Raw genomic sequence first — 18,307 nt, forward strand, 5'->3', positions numbered from 1 at the left:
CTCCACAGTCCACTCAAAAAGATCAATCCAAATAGGGAGAAGATAAGACTAATTTCCTACATGTTTTTTTTTCCTCCCCTCCTTTTATTTTGAAGGTTTCCATAATGTCTCTTCATATCAATGTGCTTCTGGAATGAGCTGTGCAGCAATGTAATAAAGTTAATTCCATGTGTAACCTAAGTAAAAAAGATGAATGCAGCAAAGACGCTTCCTTACTGAACCTGGCATTTGTTGCCTCAGAGAAAACCATGATTTGCTATTACTTTAAAATAAAAACAAGTGCAAAAGAGAACACTAAGGAGAAAACTGCCTGTTTCACTTGAGCCTCTTAATGAGATGACAACATAATTCATCAACAATGAGATCAGAGAGCTCCTGCCCTCACTATTCTTGGCTCCACCCAGTGCTATCAGACTGTGAGTTGACCCACAGGAGGTTTGTTTTCATACGCTCTCCATTTCTTCTAAAGAGTGGTTCTGTTTCAGAGTGACCATCTCATGAGCAATTTAGGGAATGGCTTCTTCCCCCCACCTCATACGAACTCTTTCATGAGTTTCACCATCCATTTTCAAGCCTTTGATTATTTCTGGCATGAGTTACGGTTATTTATTATTCACGTGTATGTCTTAGACAGAATTTACCCTTTTCTTTCCAGGAGGAGAAGTCAAAAAGCTAAGTTGTTTGCCTTTTTGACACCACTTCCCAGTTCTATTTTTACCAGGAAAAGCTGGGGTATTTGGTTTGTGAAAACTCTACTCTAACCATCGAACACAGGGGAAAAGAGAATAGTGTAGTGACACATCTCTATCTTAGAAATTAACAGCATTACTGAAGAAAAATAGCCTTTCTAGGTTAGTTGTCAAATTTTCCTGGGACCTGCACGTTTAAATCCTGTTTGAAGTTCTGTTCATCTTTGCAAAAAGTAACTTTATCTATTTTTATGCTGTGGCATGTCAAATAAAAGAAAAGCAGGACTTCTATAGTCAAGAAACTTTTGTAACATCCCAACTAGCAGGCTTTGTAGTACAGAAATGAATTACACACTACAACCTGCAGCCTGATCCTGCAGCCTTTATGCACATGATTCATTCCACTGGCTTCAAAAGGACAACACATGTATCAGGGCTTCAGGCCTGAGCCTTTAAACGGCACTGACAGATCATCCTTATCCCCAGTATGTTTACATTTAACCTGCAATATATCTTATATCTACCTCTAAAGTCTCAGAAGAATTTAATTATAGGGTGGCTACAGTCAGTTAAGCTTACAAACCAACCCTGCCAAGACCCAAATTTAACTGTAGATTAAAAAAAAACAAAAAAACCCAGTGTTACCTGTTTTAGTTTTAGGAAGAAGTTTTCTGTGAAGCTACGTTTGCTGAAAGGCCAGAACAATCTCTCATTAGGTGAGCAAACTCGGACTTTGGTCTCCAGAAGGAATCGGACAGGTTCCTGAACCTCAGTTATCACCAAATCAACAGCTGTAGTCATGAATAGCACTTTATCTAGAGAGAAAAATCAAGCCAATAGTACAACCACCCGCCAACAAATCTCAGTGGAAATACTTTCTAATCCATTTACCTTGTAAAGTTACTGTAAAAACTAATTCTGCAGGAAAGTCTCTTCTAGCTCATCTAACAACCCCAAGTATGAAGCTATCAGAGTAAAGATTTCAGTGACTGGCACAGGACAATAAGATGGCTTATTTGCTAGCGAGAGAAGATGCCCTATCAGAATCTTTTCCAAGCAAAGGATGCCCCTATTATAGAAAATAAAAATCCTTTGTCAGGTTCTTTGAATCCCTATTGAAAATTTAGTAAACATGTTCCTTAAAACAATTACAGATATTTAATTAAAGGTCTGATTTGTATGGTGATTTCTGCTTTGCAAGTATGGTCCCACCAATATTTTTTTAAAAGAGTCATTTGGATGATGAATAAATCCTACCACATTAAAAAGATTCTGAAACTTGTTTTTAAGACCACCATAGTTGTGAGACATTCTCTCCTTGACAGAATAGACCACCAAGATTAGCAGCAGGATTTGGAAGATCTTATTTGTAATCTCCTGGGCAAGATGCTTCCTATTTTTAAATGACAATTTAGAATCTGCCAAACCTGAATCAGTCATGGGAGTGTGACGCAGGCTGTGGACTGAGTGTTTGAAAGTGGTGTGTACTTTCACAGATCAAAAGCCACATGGACCTTGATAATTGCTGCACACTTAAGAATTGGAAGACAAAGCACTAAAACTTCTCACCACCAAAAATTGAAGGGGAGAGGACAAGAGAGAGAGAGCTAAAGCCCCACAAATCTGCCAGTTTAGTAGATTTTTTTCTCTGTCACATGTAAAGTTTTCTTACAACTTTCCCCCCAATAACCCTTGTACAGTCGGAATTAAGCACATATCAAAGGGAAGTCCTGTGGTAGATGATCTGGTGCAATTAATAATGGAAGTCTGCAGAAGTTAAAGGAGAGCAACTAGGATGAAGTACTAGACCTCCTCATCCTCTCCGGTACAGCCATTTCCTTCCCTATTAAGATGTCTAATTACCCTTACAGTATGCTAATACTAGAGAATCGATTATTCTCCCAGTCTCCTGTTCTATTTAGATTTACTCATACCATGTCAATCAAATTCAGAGACCCACAACACTACTTTTACTACATTGTATTACTAAAAGAAAAAGTCAAGGAAGCCATTCTTATCTTTCTCAGCAAGAGGCCATTTAAAGAAAAAGAAAGAAACCCAATGCCCGTGAAGTCACTTACACATTCCTGCTGATAATAAAGTTAAGTTTGGTAAAGCTGGTACCTTTAGGAGTTTCTTCATTTACTATTTGGAAATGTGGAGATTTTGGATTCCAGCTCCCAGTGATTACATACGATTTCCCATCAGAGCTTTTGCCCATGGACTCCTAGAAACAAATTGAAGACCAAACACATTACTATTAACATTAAAATAATTTTAAAAAATTAAAGTGAATTGTGTGCTAGTAAAAGGTGTTAGAGTCCCAGCCCTAAAGACAGACACCTGATGCTTGTCCACAAAACAACTACTGTACAGCATCACCAGTACAAACTACCCACATTACTCAGCAGTAACCAGGAGGGCACATCTCTGAGGATGGGAGGTGAATTCAATCACTATGGTCTCTGCAACCTTTCCCCATCTGAGACTGCCAAGAAGAGGGCAGTTAGTACTAAGTGCAATGATATTTTGTAAAGTGAACATGGTCCAACAGGAACCGTGAAAAGAACATTTGTTCATTTCAGAGAGGCCAAACAGCCATCTGCATGCTAGTAGAGGCCTGAAAGTCACTAATCTGGCTCAGATTGAAGCCCATTATCCACAGGGCAAGGGCTCCATATTGCAAAGCCATCCAAGCTCCCCTCAGATTTCCTTAACACTGCCCTAGATGATTCAAAACAATTAAGTCATTCTGGCCTCATTTTAAACCATGCAGTCTCTAAATGACAGCTGCTTGAGTACATTCATTCCATTAAAGTAAGTGTACATATAACGCTCACAAATTGTTTGCTTTAGGGATGCATTTTATTGCCTATACCATACTGAAACAAATTAAACAATAATGCTGCCTTACGAACACACTGCTAATCCTAAAAAGCTTTCCAGCTGTTTCACATAATGTATCTTCTGATACATTGCAGTGTTTTAATAAACAACATCTGACACTGAGATTGTTCTATCCTCAATATCCTTGATATCTAAAGGACATTAGAGTAGGAACCCTTTTGTATCAGTCTTTTCCTAAAATATATACATATTTACTCACAAAACACAACATAATTAAAAGTTAGGAAATGCCAGAAGTAAGGTTTCACAGGCAACCTTAATTAATCTCCCTTGTCTGTATACTTGATAATATGATCTTTACTTACATGATCACATACTTGTCTTTCCACAGGACCTCAGCCTCATTCAGTGCACAGAATGGACGGTACTCATTTAACAACCAGCTAATTTACTTTTCTGTTTTATTCTCATTGTTCAGTGTGTGGTCCCTGCTCTGAAAAAGTTATTCATTTACTCATCGGATTTTCCTGTGGTGCTCACCATGGCAGAACCTGGGTGTTCCACAAACATTAAAAAATGTATATACAGAACACCCTTTCTGAGGTCAGGATGTGGTATTATCCCCATTTTACAGATGGGGAAGTAAGGCAGAGATGAAGGTCAGAAGTCTTCACTAACTTTGTGTGCCTAATTTGAGGCATCTCAGTCCTGATTTTTCAGAGTATTTAGCATTGTATAACCCTTTATATATTCAAAGGACAGCTCCCATTGACTTGCATATATCAAACCGCACATATCATGTTCGGCATCCAAAAAATGAGAACACAACTACTGGCAAACTGTAGAAAGCTAGAAAAAAGATTGGAGGCTGTCCATTACAGATGGGAGAGGAAGATACTACATATTTCATGGAAAGATAGAAAATGTGAAGAATAAGAGAGCTGACAGAGCAGGACATGCTTAAAACAAGAGTACTTCACACAATGCACAGTCAACAGCTGGAACTCATTGCCAGAGGATGCTTTGAAGGCCAAAACTATAACTGGTTTCAAAAAAGAATTAGATAAGTTAATGGAGGATAGGTCCATCAGTGGCTATTAGCCAAGATGTCAGGGATGCACTCTGGGTGTTCCTAAGCCTCTGACTGCCATATGCTGGGAATGGACAACAGGGGAGGAATCACTTGTTTGCCCTCTTCTGTTCATACCCTTTGAAGCCTCTCGCATTGGCTTCTCTCAGAAGACAGGATACTGGGCTAGATGGACCATTGATCCAACCCAGTATGGCCATTCTTACGTTCTAAATACCATCTAAGAAAGAAGGCTCAGCACCAATGTGGACACAAGAACAAATGGATATAAACTGGCCATCAGGAAGTTTAGACTTGAAATCAGACGAAGGTTTCTAACCATCAGGGGAGTGAAATTCTGGAACAGCCTTCCAAAGGGAGCAGTGGGGGCAAGAAACCTAGCTGGCTGAGCTTGATAAGTGTATGGAAGGGATGGTATGATGGGACAGCCTAATTTGGCAATTGACTGATCTCAGATTACTAGCGGTAAATACGCCCAATGGCCTGTGAAGGGATGTTAGATGAGGTGGGTTCTGAGTTACTACAGAGAATTCTTTCTGGGTGTTTTACTAGAGAATTCTTTCTGGGTGTTTGGCTGGTGAGTCTTCCCCACATGCTCAGTTTAATTGACTGCCATATTTGGGGTCGGGAATTTTTCTCCAGGGCTCTGGGCGGTTTTCGCGTTTCTCTGTAGCACTGAGCATGGGTCACTTGCTGTTGGATTCTCCGTACTTGAAGTCTTTAAATCATTATTTGAGGACTTCAGTAACTCAGTCTTAGGTTAGGGGTCTATTACAGGAGTGGGTGGGTGAAGTTCTGTGGCCTGCGTTGTGCAGGAGGTCAGACTAGATGATCATAATGGTCCCTTCTGACCTTATAGTCTATGAGTGATTGAGACACGTACACTATATGGAAGATGGGAGACATGCTAAGCAAGCACTGACTTGGATACTCGAAGGAGGAAAGAGAAAGTGAGGAGGGCTGAGGATAAACTGATAGACAGTGACAGAGGATACTGAATGTGCTGGCATCACCTGGGAAGAAGTACCACAACTAGTGGGCAGCCATAATCAGTGGAAGAACTGCACTGCCTAATGTGTCAGCAGCACAGGAGGAACTACGGTCTAAGAGCTACGATGTATAAAGTGCGGTAAGTGACTTGCTCATCATTCCATAACAACGCTGTGTCAGAGACAGGGATAGAATCCAATTCTCCAGAACACCACAACTGCCTAAAGCACAAGACCAATCTTTCTCTTCCTGCATTCATAACACACCTTCCAGCTTCTGCAACAAATGAAGCAAGGCTCCCACAGAAAACCACCAGGTCTGGCTCTTGTCCCCTGTATTCAAGGCAGGCTGTTTTTCCTTACCATTGCTTGGGTGCTGGCAAAGGGAGCACTCAGTGGTGCAAGAGAGAATGTCTCTGCTCTCAGTTCCTGTACCCAGTACCACAGTAGCTGACAGCAGGTCAGAGCAACAACTGCAGGGAAGTCATGCTCAGCCCTTATGGCCCTGGGTGGAAGCCTGCCCAGTACAGACAATCTTTTGTTATAATTTGGCTGCTAAATCTCCAAATCTCTGCTAAGTATGTGCAAACTGGGCTTTTTCAGAGGCATATAACTTGGACAAACTCAAAAACAGCAAAAGGCAAATTGCTGACACAAAGGCAACCCTCCCCTACCCCCAAACAAATTCCAAGCCCTGCATGTGCTACAGCTTCTCAAGAAAAAACTGGTACTTTTTTTTTTTTTTTTTTTAAATATGAAAGGAAATATTCCCCCCACCCCATCTCATTTTTGGAAACAGGTGAACTATTTTGGTCAAAACTTTCCAGAAAACTTCAGCCTTAGGAAGACACCAAGCACAGAAAATTTCAGCCTGAAAGATTGAAGTTTGGCAAAGTTATAAGCAACTGAAAACAGAGTATTGTTTTATGGGCAATGTTAGCCAACTTTAACTATAGGTGGCAGTACCAGCTCCATTACAGTAAAGAAAGAATGACTGCACTTTAAATAGATAATTCACTATAAATGGAAATACAATTTGTACACTGCAATGCAATAAAACGACGTGGAGCTTTCAGTCTCCTTCCCTTTAAAAAGTTCCCCTGTGTCCAACTTCTCTCTGTGGGTCTCTAACTGAGACTATCTTGGAGAGAATATTAACCACAATCCAAATCATTTCAGATGCATGATAGAATTTAATGATAGGCCTTTGCAGAACTCAGAGGAAGCAAAAAAAAAATCTATGTTAAAAAGACACTATCATGCCTCCAAATACACAGGAGAAAGCTAATAAATGTGTACTGACACTGTTCAAAATTGATCAATCACTGGTGTCCTTTTAATAGGCTGGGGATAGGACTGCATACTCAAGCAATTAAGGAATTACATCTATATAAAGCACACTGAAAAGACAGAAAGGTTTAGAAATACTTCGTTCCAAATCCCTATTTTATTTTAAAATTTAATTTGTACTTTAGAGTCCAATTACTTTATGCTACCCTTTCACATGAATTAAAATAGAGAAGTTACTTTAATAGAGATGTTCACAGAACACTACCTACAGTAAAAACACTGTTCAGGTAGAAAACAAATTATGTCTGTGACACCTATCACCGTAGCAATTATTACATCATTACTATGCAGATATCTGTTTAAAAATGCAATAGGCCAACTGTCAAACACTCCTATGCTGAACTAATCCTGAAACTTTGTCTCTGTGCTGAAATGATTATCCAGGTTCCCTATAAAAATTCTCACTCTGTTCTGGCTGTAGAGGACAATGAAACATTTGAGGCAAGTTGGGCTGCTCACCTGAAACACCAACATGGATTAAACCCTTTAAAAATCTAAGTAGTAAAATACTTTCCTTTTGCTGTAAAACGTCATCTTTCAAAATAATGCAACGTTACACCCTAGTTGACTCCATCTTAAAACCTGGTGCCATACAGGCGAGAGGAGCTGGGGCCTACTCTGGTGTGCAGAGCACATGCTGAAGAACTGGATGTGGGTGGCCACACAGCCAGCCCTTTCCAGCTTGTTCCCTGAGATCAGACACCAGCACTGCTAAGAAATACTCTTGTTCTTTGTTAATAAAAATCCATGTTACCAAATCTAAAAGGTGCATGTCACCACTCCGAACATCCTTTCCAGGGCTCAGGAGGAGGCCAAAACATCTGCAAACACACAAAAATAATTAATCCATAAAAAATTAGTATTGCCATTCAGGGGCAAGCTGCTAACGCCTCCTGCAACACATCCTATTTATGTGCATCTCTGCCTGTGTATCACACTGGGCCTTTGGACACTGTAAAAGAGTGAGTGGAAACCAAATGTAGAGCAGAGTTTTGTGAACTGGTTTATCCCATAGTCCTCTCCCGTCTACAGTGACTCAGGAAGCTATTTCAGAATCTTCCCTGAAGGAACTGCACAAACGTAGCTGTGACTAACAAGGTTCGCTTGTTGCCCAGGGCCTGGTTGACTGGCTTTCTCGATCTCATTTTCCATTACTAGGAATATTTGCATAAGGAATTTTCTATATCCTTCCCTGACACAAATTATCACCACAAAATCCAAAATTAAGTGCAAGTGTATTTTATGCCTTTATTTCACAGTAATGATATTTAGGGCTGGAGTGCCAGGCTTTGCTTTATTTTCCTGTTTGCATCACAACCTCAAATTTGTTGCATTTCACTTCAGATTGCAAACTCTCCAGGGCAGAAGGCCTGTCCTGCTCTGTAGTAAGAGCAGTGCTGAATAGACTGTCAGTGCTTAGATCAACAATAAATTTCCTTCCAGTCAATGGAGGATTGTAAGATTCCCCCGCCCCTTCCATTTTACATTCTAGACCATGACAGGTTCAGAATATATGTAGTGCAGTAAATAAGGTGCTCAGACATGACAGGGACTGGAGCAAGGTAAGTACTTAAGTTATGCAACCACTGATGTTAGTATAAACCCAGATTTACATATTTTTAAATAACTCTAAAATGGACCACCATGCACATTCAGACTGAAGGATGTTTCCATCCATGACCTGAATAGATTGATTATTAATGAATGAATATGAGACTGTAAGAATGGTCTACGTAACAGGCAACAGACTCCAAAATTATTTTCAAAACAAAGTTTTTTCTAGTTCCCCTTCACATTCAAATAGCATTTACAACTCCCCTCACACCCCTCCCAAAAAAAATTTAAACACAGAATTTGGCATCATAAAATAGGAGAAATACTTTCCATGCAAATTTTAAAAAATAACTCCTATCAAAGGGTGTTCACTGGAGAAGTGGGCCCCAGACCTATATTTAGATTTGTGTGGGTGGATCCCTGAGCCTGTGTCCACCCACATAGATATGATTGCAGGATTGGGGCCTTGGAGAGATGCAGCCCAGAAGATGTTTGCATACTCACGTTTGCATACTCAAGCCCATAAAAACAGGTATTGATAGAGAGATTACTGATTTGCTGCCTTGGAACTAGGAACAACGTAACTAAATAAGACATGGTTAAAAAATTAAAAACACTGGGTTACCTCTCAATGGCAAGTTCTTTATTAGTTGTTTGTTGGACATAAATCACAATCTTCTTATCAATTCCTTGGCGGAGTTTAAAGCACTGTCTGTCCTTGTCTTTGGGAACTGCACTGTTATTCACCAGAGGAGAGAAAAAACTCAGATTGTTATTTATATGTATTCCTTTCAATAATCAAAACAGCATCAGACATTTGGTGACATCAGCTTTTTATACAAACGCACTCAGACTTTCTTCCTTGCCCACTACATCAGTAACAGGACAGAGATGGCAACATAATCAGGAGATGGTACTCCCTGTGGCTTTGAAATTAACTAACATAACTCTTTATGTTATGTAGCTTGTTCTTGGATGCTTTTAGCAGCATTTAGACAAAGGGTTCTAAAATTCAGAAGTTTAAAGCAATTTCATTACACAGGAGAAACTGTGAATCACCCATGTTCAGAATGTAGCAGTAGGGCCTTTAGAAGCGTGTAATAAACACATGAGCAAAGAAAAGATGCACTTAAAGCCCTTATCATTCTATCTTAGATTTGTATTTTTCCAGCCAGTTTGACTTCAGCTAGATACTGACAAGGACTTCTTCTCCTAAAGGCTTACCAAAGCATGGGAGAACCTGCTGTCTAGCGAGCAGGCAGCACTGCACTTAAAGACTAACAAGTGGATATCCAAGTGATATAACTGGGGCTGTCTGCTTAACAGTGAAGTGCAGCTGCACCAGTTGGATGGAACTAATGAACTGTTGGTTTCCACCATCCACAAGTCCATGTTCCTCTGAGTGTAGCATTAATCCCTTGCCTCATTTTATTTTATTTTACATCTTTAGATTAAAGACTGAGAAAAGAGACAGGCTCTGTAAACACAAAATGAGGATAGCTCAGTGTTTACTACGACTGAGTGGTCTTAGCATGGAGCTGCTAACACCAACTGTTTAAAATTAAACAGTGACTTGCACAATCACGTGTGCAAATGATATACAAAAGAGTCAAATCACCGTGTGCTTCGAAGCTTTCAGATCTCGCAAGTTAAATAAGGTTGGACAATAGCTGAGTGGGAGACCACCAAGAAATACGTATGAGTTGATGATTAAGCAACAGACGCTTCCTTCAGAGCCCAGCTGCTCCAGCATGGCATTCACGTTAGACTTAAAACTGACATCCTGACCGTACATGGTCATTAAAGATCTCACTAACTTTCTTTAAGCAAAAAAATATTATTATTAACCCAAGTGCCCTGGCTGGATTCTAGTTGGGCTAATTACATTCTGCTCCCACCATACTGTCCCAAACATCGGAGTTGCCTAAGATTTTCTCTTTCACTTCCTTTTCCTAAAAATAACGTTGCTATGCAGTGTTAAAAACAGCTGCTGTATTCCACTCCAGTGGAAACTGCATTTCTGTAGCTGAAAAGATCTTTGCATAGTGTTTGACCCCCAGGGGGGTTCAGGCCAAGAACTTGTGTATCAGTTTGTTACATGTGAGCAGTGCTTTGGATGCTCTCAGGTGGAAGATGCCATAATAAAAGGGAATTTGGTTTTAAATAATGCTTCCCCCCTGGACAAAATCCAGAAGAGAAACATCTCTGGGCCTGTGGCCAGCAGCCATCATGCTCTACAAGTCCAAGAGCATATGGCAGTCATGCTACTCTGAAATAAAGGCAACTCAACAATTATAAAATACTATCAATGGTTACATAAAACATTTGAGGGCATTGTAATCAGAAACTGAAAACTAAAAAAAGGCCTTTGAAGAATTAACATTATCCAGTGTCAGATACAGAGGCACTCTTTAGAACTGCTATATTGTATGTGGATAGCAGAGCCTCAGGAACACACAATATTCAGTAGCACTTGAATAAGTTACATCAGTAGCATTAGAAAACAGAACAAAATTAACTAATCGTTGAGAACCAGAACACAGAGGGCGAGCATTTAGGAATAGATGCAAGCTCCATTTACAAGGTTATAATTAAACATTTGCAACTGATAGGAAATTTAGCTTCATAAATCACAAGCAGAGGTTTGAATTTCAGTTAAATGGATCACGTGACAAGGATAAGTTGTGAACATTTAAGCCCTTTGATAATGAATTTGAACTCAGCCTCCTTCCTTCCTGTTCCCCCGTAACAAATGCAGGGACCAATCCTGAGGAAGTCCCAGAGAAGTGAACAGGAGTGCAAGCACTCTGCGCCTCTCAGGATCTGGCCCTGCTATTTCTTGGAACAAACCATTTACTAAGGAGAACCAGGCATACTACTGGTATATAAGACATAGGGAGGGATGGAGCATGCTCTTAAGACTCGAATTAGGATTACACATCCTGTATCTTTACCAAAAAGCTCCCATCTTCTAGAGAAAGCACTTCTCATGTTTTACTCGGCTCAATGTTTCCCAGGAGAGTTATTTCTGCTGGAAAGATTCCTAAGTGTTTAAGCACACAGTTTAATTTAATTTACCATGCTCAGAGAGCAAGAGCAAAATTAATGACAAGTGTTAGAAGCAGGAAATAAGCTTCCAAATACACTTCTAGAGAGGGCCAAAGGTTCAGATCTACAGGAACATATTAACTCCTTTTAACATGCAAATTCATAAGAATCTGAATAGAAATATAGTCACTCTTGGGTGGCTGGTTTTTGACCTCATGTGCTGCTGCAGTACTAGCTCTTCAGAGAGAAAGGGGCAGACATCACCAGACGGGAATGGAGCAGACAACACATTTTTGTGCCATATCAGTATAGTACAGGAGTGGCCAAACTTACTGACTCCCAGAGGCCCTCCCTGCCCACTGGGCAGAATCCTTTAAGCCCCACCACCCTACTGCAAGGCAGATGCTCCGAGCTCCCAACCCCAGTCTGATAGGTGGAGAAAGGGGGGATGGATACAGGGGGCTCCGTGAGCCGCATTTTAACTGTAAAAGAGTCACATGCGGTTCACAAGCCACGGTTTCGGCAGGGACTTGAAGTCTTGATCAGCACACTGCTGGCCGCTGAAGCAGTAATAATGCTGTTCTATACAGTGAATAGTTAGGATATTTTTGTGACAGGAAACTTTATCAGGATAATCTCAGCATCACATGGAGAGACACTTCCATCTTTTCAGTTCAGTTTTACACTTTTGACAATTCTGCTCTGTTTTCTGAGGTAGTGGATAAATGTGTTGGTGCACGAATAAAAATATTGAAAACTCGCAACCAAGCAGATGGGATACCTGGGTATCAGAGAATAAATAAGCCTTCTAATTACTGACATCCTCACATCTGGTCTCTGATTAATTTTGAACACGAAAGTCTTTGTTTGCCACAAACCCTCTCTGATACGTCTTGCAAAGTTTTAAGTCCAGCTATTTTTCTGATTTAACCAGAGCCAAGGTTTCGTATCAGGTAGCCAGAGTTGATTTCAAACTTTAGTAAATCACACTAATGGCAGCTGTGTGTCAGGTCCCCTTCATTTTTTTGAGGGGACGTTATTCTAAGTGTATGGCAGGATTTTCAAAAAGTGTTTAGTAACTAATGCTCTCACTGACTTTGGCAGGATCTATGATACTCAGCACCTCTGAAAATCTGACCATTAATATTTGATGCTAGAATTTAAGTGTTACATGTTTAGTCTCAACCATGACGCTACTGAACACAATTAGCTGGTTTCACACAGCTTTTAAAGACAAAAGAGGTATATAAAAATTCAGAAAGCACCTGGCAGATGGCCTCAGATTCAATGCAATAAAAACTGATGACAACAAAAAGAAGAGTCCAACAGGAAGGTCCTGAGCAAGTTAAAAGAATCCAGAAATAAATCTCTATTTTACTTAACAAAAATGCTCACACCTGGGACTGGTTTATTCTACAGTATGAACTCTTCAAAGGGAGAATTTAGGGATAACCCTTCACTACTTTTGCTCCCCTCCAGCCACCCTCCAACACTAGACCCCGCTAATGGATATGTAGAAATCAGGAAGCAATACCTGAAATAACCTTTCCCATCATCTTCCTTGATTTCCAGGGATACAGAGAATGTGAAAATATCACTGTCCGGAGTCTGTGGGGCTGCAGTGGCTGAGAGAGGAGTCTGTTTGGCAGAACGGCGGAAGGCAGTGGCAAAACTGTACAATATTCGACTCACCTGCATTCATACAGAACCAGAGAGATTAGAAAAGGTTCAAGTGGGATTGCTACCTGTGTTTTCATTAACCAGTGGGATGAAAAAATACTGTGCAAGAATATACAATATATTTTGGATCTACATAAGATACTAAGATTATAAGGTAGTAAATATGCATGCTTGGTCACCTCATGATTACAATTCCTATACATTTACCAACTTCTGAGTTATAAAGAGGCCATTTTCTTCATAACATTCCATAGGCCTCGAGTAATTGTTTTGCAATCTATGGAAATAATCATACTCCAATTCTATGCATAAGTAGTAATATATCTATCTAAAGATTCAGAAAGGTCTCTAAAATTAACACTGTGGGGCTAGATGTTTATCATCTCAATGATTCTGTATCAAATGTGCTCATTTTATATGGCAAGATTATTCCTTCCTAAGGATCTGCCTACATACAGAAATTGCACAGATTTAACTAAAGGTGTGATGATGTTGCACTGATTTAGTCAAACTGGTGATACTGTGTGTGCATGTATTCTTGGATCAGTTTAACAAAAGGTGTGATATTGCACTGTCTTAAGTTACACTGGTGTAACATTGCATGCAGACCTCCTTGCACCAGATTAAACCTGGCTTACATCAATTTAGCCTGCTCCTGTTATGCAAGCCATTAGGGCAAGGTAAACTGATATGAGCCAGGTTCAAACTGATGCAAGAATATACACACAACACAGCACCAGTTCAATTAAGACAGTGTAATATCACACCTTTAGTAAAACTGATGCAACTGTGAGCATAGACCAGGCCTAACTGCCAGCTCCACAAACTCTCTCTCAAGGATCAGAAAGTCAAACTGTTCTTTCTCGCCTGCACTTCAATAGTGATTCCACAATTGAAATTTGATCACTGAGTTTGCTACTGTGCAAGCTAGAGTAGACTGTGTCTCACTCTCGCAGAGTTGTGTTGGCTCTGCAGGGTTAAAAGGAAAAGGAAAGTTTCAGAAGATCCTCCAGGAGCTCGACAAATTTGCAAGACCATTTTTAGGTTGTTCTTTTTTCAACTATAACCAAAGTGCCCTGTACACTGCAAGAAGCTTGACTTAAAGTCGGCATCACTCTGATTGAAATTCTAGGGTAACTTCAGATACAGTATTAATTTTAATAGTATTCAATTTTACTTTTAAATCAATGAAATCTGTGCATTAGCCCTTGTTATTTCTTTTATATTAAATTCAACTTGTTTTGTATTATCTCCACATTTTCAATTTTTTATAGGGTGTAAATTTTTATAACGATAGTGAGTATCTATATCATAGCAGCTGTCAAAGGGGAGGTAAAGATGAGCAGCTAGGAAGGTGAGAGACATATGGGATTGTGGGACATACAGTAGCTCTCACTGTAGGCTGAGAGGAGTAATACAGTGACATGAAGTTCTGGGATCCCCAGCAGATTGATGCACTCCCTTGCTGCAGATTAAGCCTATTACTTCTTGTCCTACTTTCAATGGACATGGTGAACAACTGATCACAGTCCTCTTCCTAACAGCCCTTACCATATTTAAAGATTGTTAACAAGTGCCCCCTCAGTCTTCTTTTCTCAAGACTAAACATACCGAGGTTTTTTTAACCTTTCCTCATAGGTCAGGTTTTCTAAACCTTCAGTCACTTTTGCTGCTGTCCTCTGGACTTTCCAATTTTCCTAAAATTTGGTGCCCAGAACTGGATATTGTTTTCCAGCAGAGGTCTCACCAATGCTGGTTAGAGCAGGACAACTACCTCCCATGTCTTACATACACCACTTCTGTCAACACACTCCATAATGACACCAACCTCTTTTGCAACTCCAGCACACTGCTAACTCATTCAGTTTGTGATTCACTATGACCCCTATGTGATCCCTATAACAAGAAACCCTGAGTACAGCCACACTTTAATAAGACTTAAAAGCAACATAAATTTTGAAGTGAAGAATAGGTTTCATGTGTTGCTATTAGGAGCAATTCTGAAATCAGATGTTCGGTCTAATTGACGTTAGCAAGAGTCATGAATATTGAGAGTGCGGCTGGTCTGAAGGATTTACAAAGCATTGTTGGGATACGCTCTTAATCCCAGTAATGTCAAGAAAAGATTCAACTTACAGCTTCTTGGATTTCACATCGGAAGACATGAATCCTGAACAGTTCTGCATTGTAGTGGCTTTCGGTGAAAGCAAAGCAGTCACTCTCAGGGGTTCCATCATGCCCTCGCACACAGAAAAGGATTTTATAGATTGGGTAATTTGCTATTTCTGTGTGGGTCTGAGGATCTAAGAGCCTGTTTAAAAAAAAAAAAGGTAAAGTAAAATTTTGGCCTTTACAAGGATTACTTTGGCCAACCACTTATTTGTGAGATTGAAGGATTCCACTGATATTTAGTGAAAGCACGATACATAGACTCTATCCCCAAATGTCATTTATCTCAAGGTATGAATTATTGGCCCATCCCCTGTGTAAATGCCTCTCTCCCCCCACAACAGAGTGCAGTCAGTCAACATTAAAATGGAATCCTCTTAACTGGGCCAGGTATTGCCAACTTGACTGAACTCCTTTACTCTGAGGTGAGGGGACAGGGAAGAAAAACAGTGCTGGAGGTGAATGCAAGTTATTTGTTTGACTATTTTTCATTATGCCTATGGAAAAAAGTGTAGGACCCTAAAATGCAAGATGTTTATGTCTATAATTTCTCTACAATACTCAGACCTTCCCATTCAGAAGGCGGACCTAACAAAGCAATTCACATACATTTCAGATCACACAATTCTCCCATGCCCACAATAGCATTTGCCTGCCCTTCTGTAGCATTTTTTGGGGACGAAGACTGCAGCCTGCTCCCTGCGTGAGACTTTGCACATCAACAGTCCTGGCTCTACCTCCCCTGAGATTAGAATTCAGTCTCTGTTTCCAAGGCACCAGTCAGTAACTGCCCCCGCTACGATTTCCAAGACAATTCAGATGTTAAAGAAGATTCCATGCTGCCCCTTGTGCATGAGAAGTCCTCTGCAAACTGATCTGGAAGCCCACTTGACCTTCTCTTCTTTAAAATTCCTCAAAACCCACTTCTGCCATATTTAAAATAACTCCCAGGTGGTTCAGATCTCCTCCTAATTGTGATTGGCAGCTTGTTCTCCTTTGACCAATGGAACGGATCAGACTGACTGCCACAGACTCCAGAGCGCCGCTGAACCAGCATCATACCTCACAGTTCCTTCAGACACATTAGGCACTGACAGGGTCACATCTAAAGAAATCTGGCACTGGCTTCGTAAGATAGACATCATTCTCAGGGCCTCCACTTCGCTCCTGGGAGCATTCACCGAGGCACAGCCCAAGTAGGTGAGCTTGCTGAACACCACGCTGTCCTCATCTGCTACTGGTGTAAAAGGGCTCGAGTCCTCACAATCTGCAACAAGGCACAAAGACACAATGAAGAGGCGACCAGATGGTATGTGTTAGTAAACTTCAAGGCAGGCCTCCCAATAACCTGGGGTCTGAAACCAGGCAATGACATTCATAGAATCATAGAAACATAGGAAGGAAGAGACCTTGAGAAGTCATCACGTCCAGCCCCCTGCACTGTGGCAGGACCAAGTAAACCTAGACCCCCCCCTGGCAGGTGTTTGTCCAACCTATCCTTAAAAACTTCCAATGATGGGGATTCTGCAACCTTCCTTGGAAGCCTGTTCCAGAGCTTAACTACCCTAATAGTTAGCAAACTTTTCCTAATATCTAATCTAAATTTCTCTTGTTTCAGATTAATCCCATTACTTCTTGTTCTACCTTCTATAGTCATGGAGAACAATTGATCACCATCCTCTTTATAATAGACCTTAACATCTTTGATGACTAATTAGGTCCCCCCTCACTCTTATTTTCTCAAGACTAAACACGCCCAGTTTTTTGTTTTGTTTTTTTAAACCTTTCCTCAGAGGTCAGGTTTTCTAAAACTTTTATCATTTTTGTTACTCTCCTCTGGACTCTCTTCAATTTCTCCACATCTTTCCTAAAGCATGGTGCCAAGAACTGTACATAGCACTTCAGCTGAGGCTTCACTAGTGCCAAGTAGAGCGGGACAATTACCTCCGGTGTCTTACATATGACACTCTTGTTAATGTACCCTAGAATGATATTAGCCTTTTTTGCAGCTTCATCACATTGCTGATTTTTATTCAATTTGTGATCCACTATAACCTGCCTCCCAGATTTTTTTCACAGTACTACCACCTAGCTAGTTATCCCCCATTTTGTAGTTATGCATTTGATTTTTCCTTTCTAAGTGAAATACTTAGCACTTGTCTTTATTGAATTTTATCTTGTTGAATTCAGACCAGTTTTTCAATTTGATAAGGTGGTTTCAAATGCTAATCCTGTCCTCCAAAGTGCTTGCCAGGTTGGTGTCACCTGCTATTTTTATAAGCATACTCTCCACTTCATTATCCAAGATATTAATGGAAATATTAATAGTATTGGACCCAGGACTGATGACTCCACTAGATACGCCCTCCCCATTTGACAGCGAGCCATCGATGACTACTCTAAGTATGGTCTTTCAATCAATTGTAATTATAGTACAATTATATTGTACTTATAGTAATTTCACCTAGACATTACAAAAAGCCAGGACAGACTAAAAGGAATATTGAAAGCCCTTGGTTAGAAGTGGACAGAGAGAGAGCAACAGGGCTACCCAAGCTCTTAAGATTAGCTTCTTCATGGGGGTGCCCTTTAACATACTGTCAGAATGCACTGATTTTCACCATGGCAGTAAAAGTCACAGGCATTCTAACTGGACCAATGTAATAGACAGCACTTGTTTAAAGCACTCAAAGTTGTGACACTGTGAGCTAATTACCATTTTCCTCCAGGACAGGGATTCCCAAACTTTATCCATTGTTTGAACAATGAGCCACCTCCCCACCCAATGGGAATTATATGACATCCCATTGGCAACTACAACTGTTACTCAGACAGAAAAGTGATATTAGAAGTGTACTTTTAAATTCTTTTAATGCTATTTAGCAGCTAAA

General features: G+C 40.3%; 1 protein-coding gene across 2 annotated transcripts in view; it reads right to left on the minus strand.

The window, feature by feature from the left end:
• Positions 1 to 18,307, minus strand: part of RABGAP1 (RAB GTPase activating protein 1) — a 106,372-nt gene that overhangs the window by 70,568 nt on the left and 17,497 nt on the right. For both annotated transcript variants that reach the window (XM_067541724.1, XM_067541723.1), the window contains exons 4-10: positions 16,479 to 16,683; positions 15,384 to 15,558; positions 13,102 to 13,259; positions 9,145 to 9,255; positions 7,720 to 7,786; positions 2,814 to 2,916; positions 1,335 to 1,504 (exon numbers count right to left, since the gene is read on the minus strand). In XM_067541724.1, coding sequence (XP_067397825.1) covers positions 1,335 to 1,504; positions 2,814 to 2,916; positions 7,720 to 7,786; positions 9,145 to 9,255; positions 13,102 to 13,259; positions 15,384 to 15,558; positions 16,479 to 16,683 — 989 coding nt within the window. The remainder of the gene's footprint in view (positions 1 to 1,334; positions 1,505 to 2,813; positions 2,917 to 7,719; positions 7,787 to 9,144; positions 9,256 to 13,101; positions 13,260 to 15,383; positions 15,559 to 16,478; positions 16,684 to 18,307) is intronic.

The sequence above is a fragment of the Emydura macquarii genome, unplaced genomic scaffold, assembly GCF_026122565.2.
Source record: "Emydura macquarii macquarii isolate MOO-44397 ecotype Brisbane River unplaced genomic scaffold, CSIRO-AGI_Emac_v2 contig_691, whole genome shotgun sequence".
NCBI classification, from domain to species: domain Eukaryota; kingdom Metazoa; phylum Chordata; order Testudines; family Chelidae; genus Emydura; species Emydura macquarii.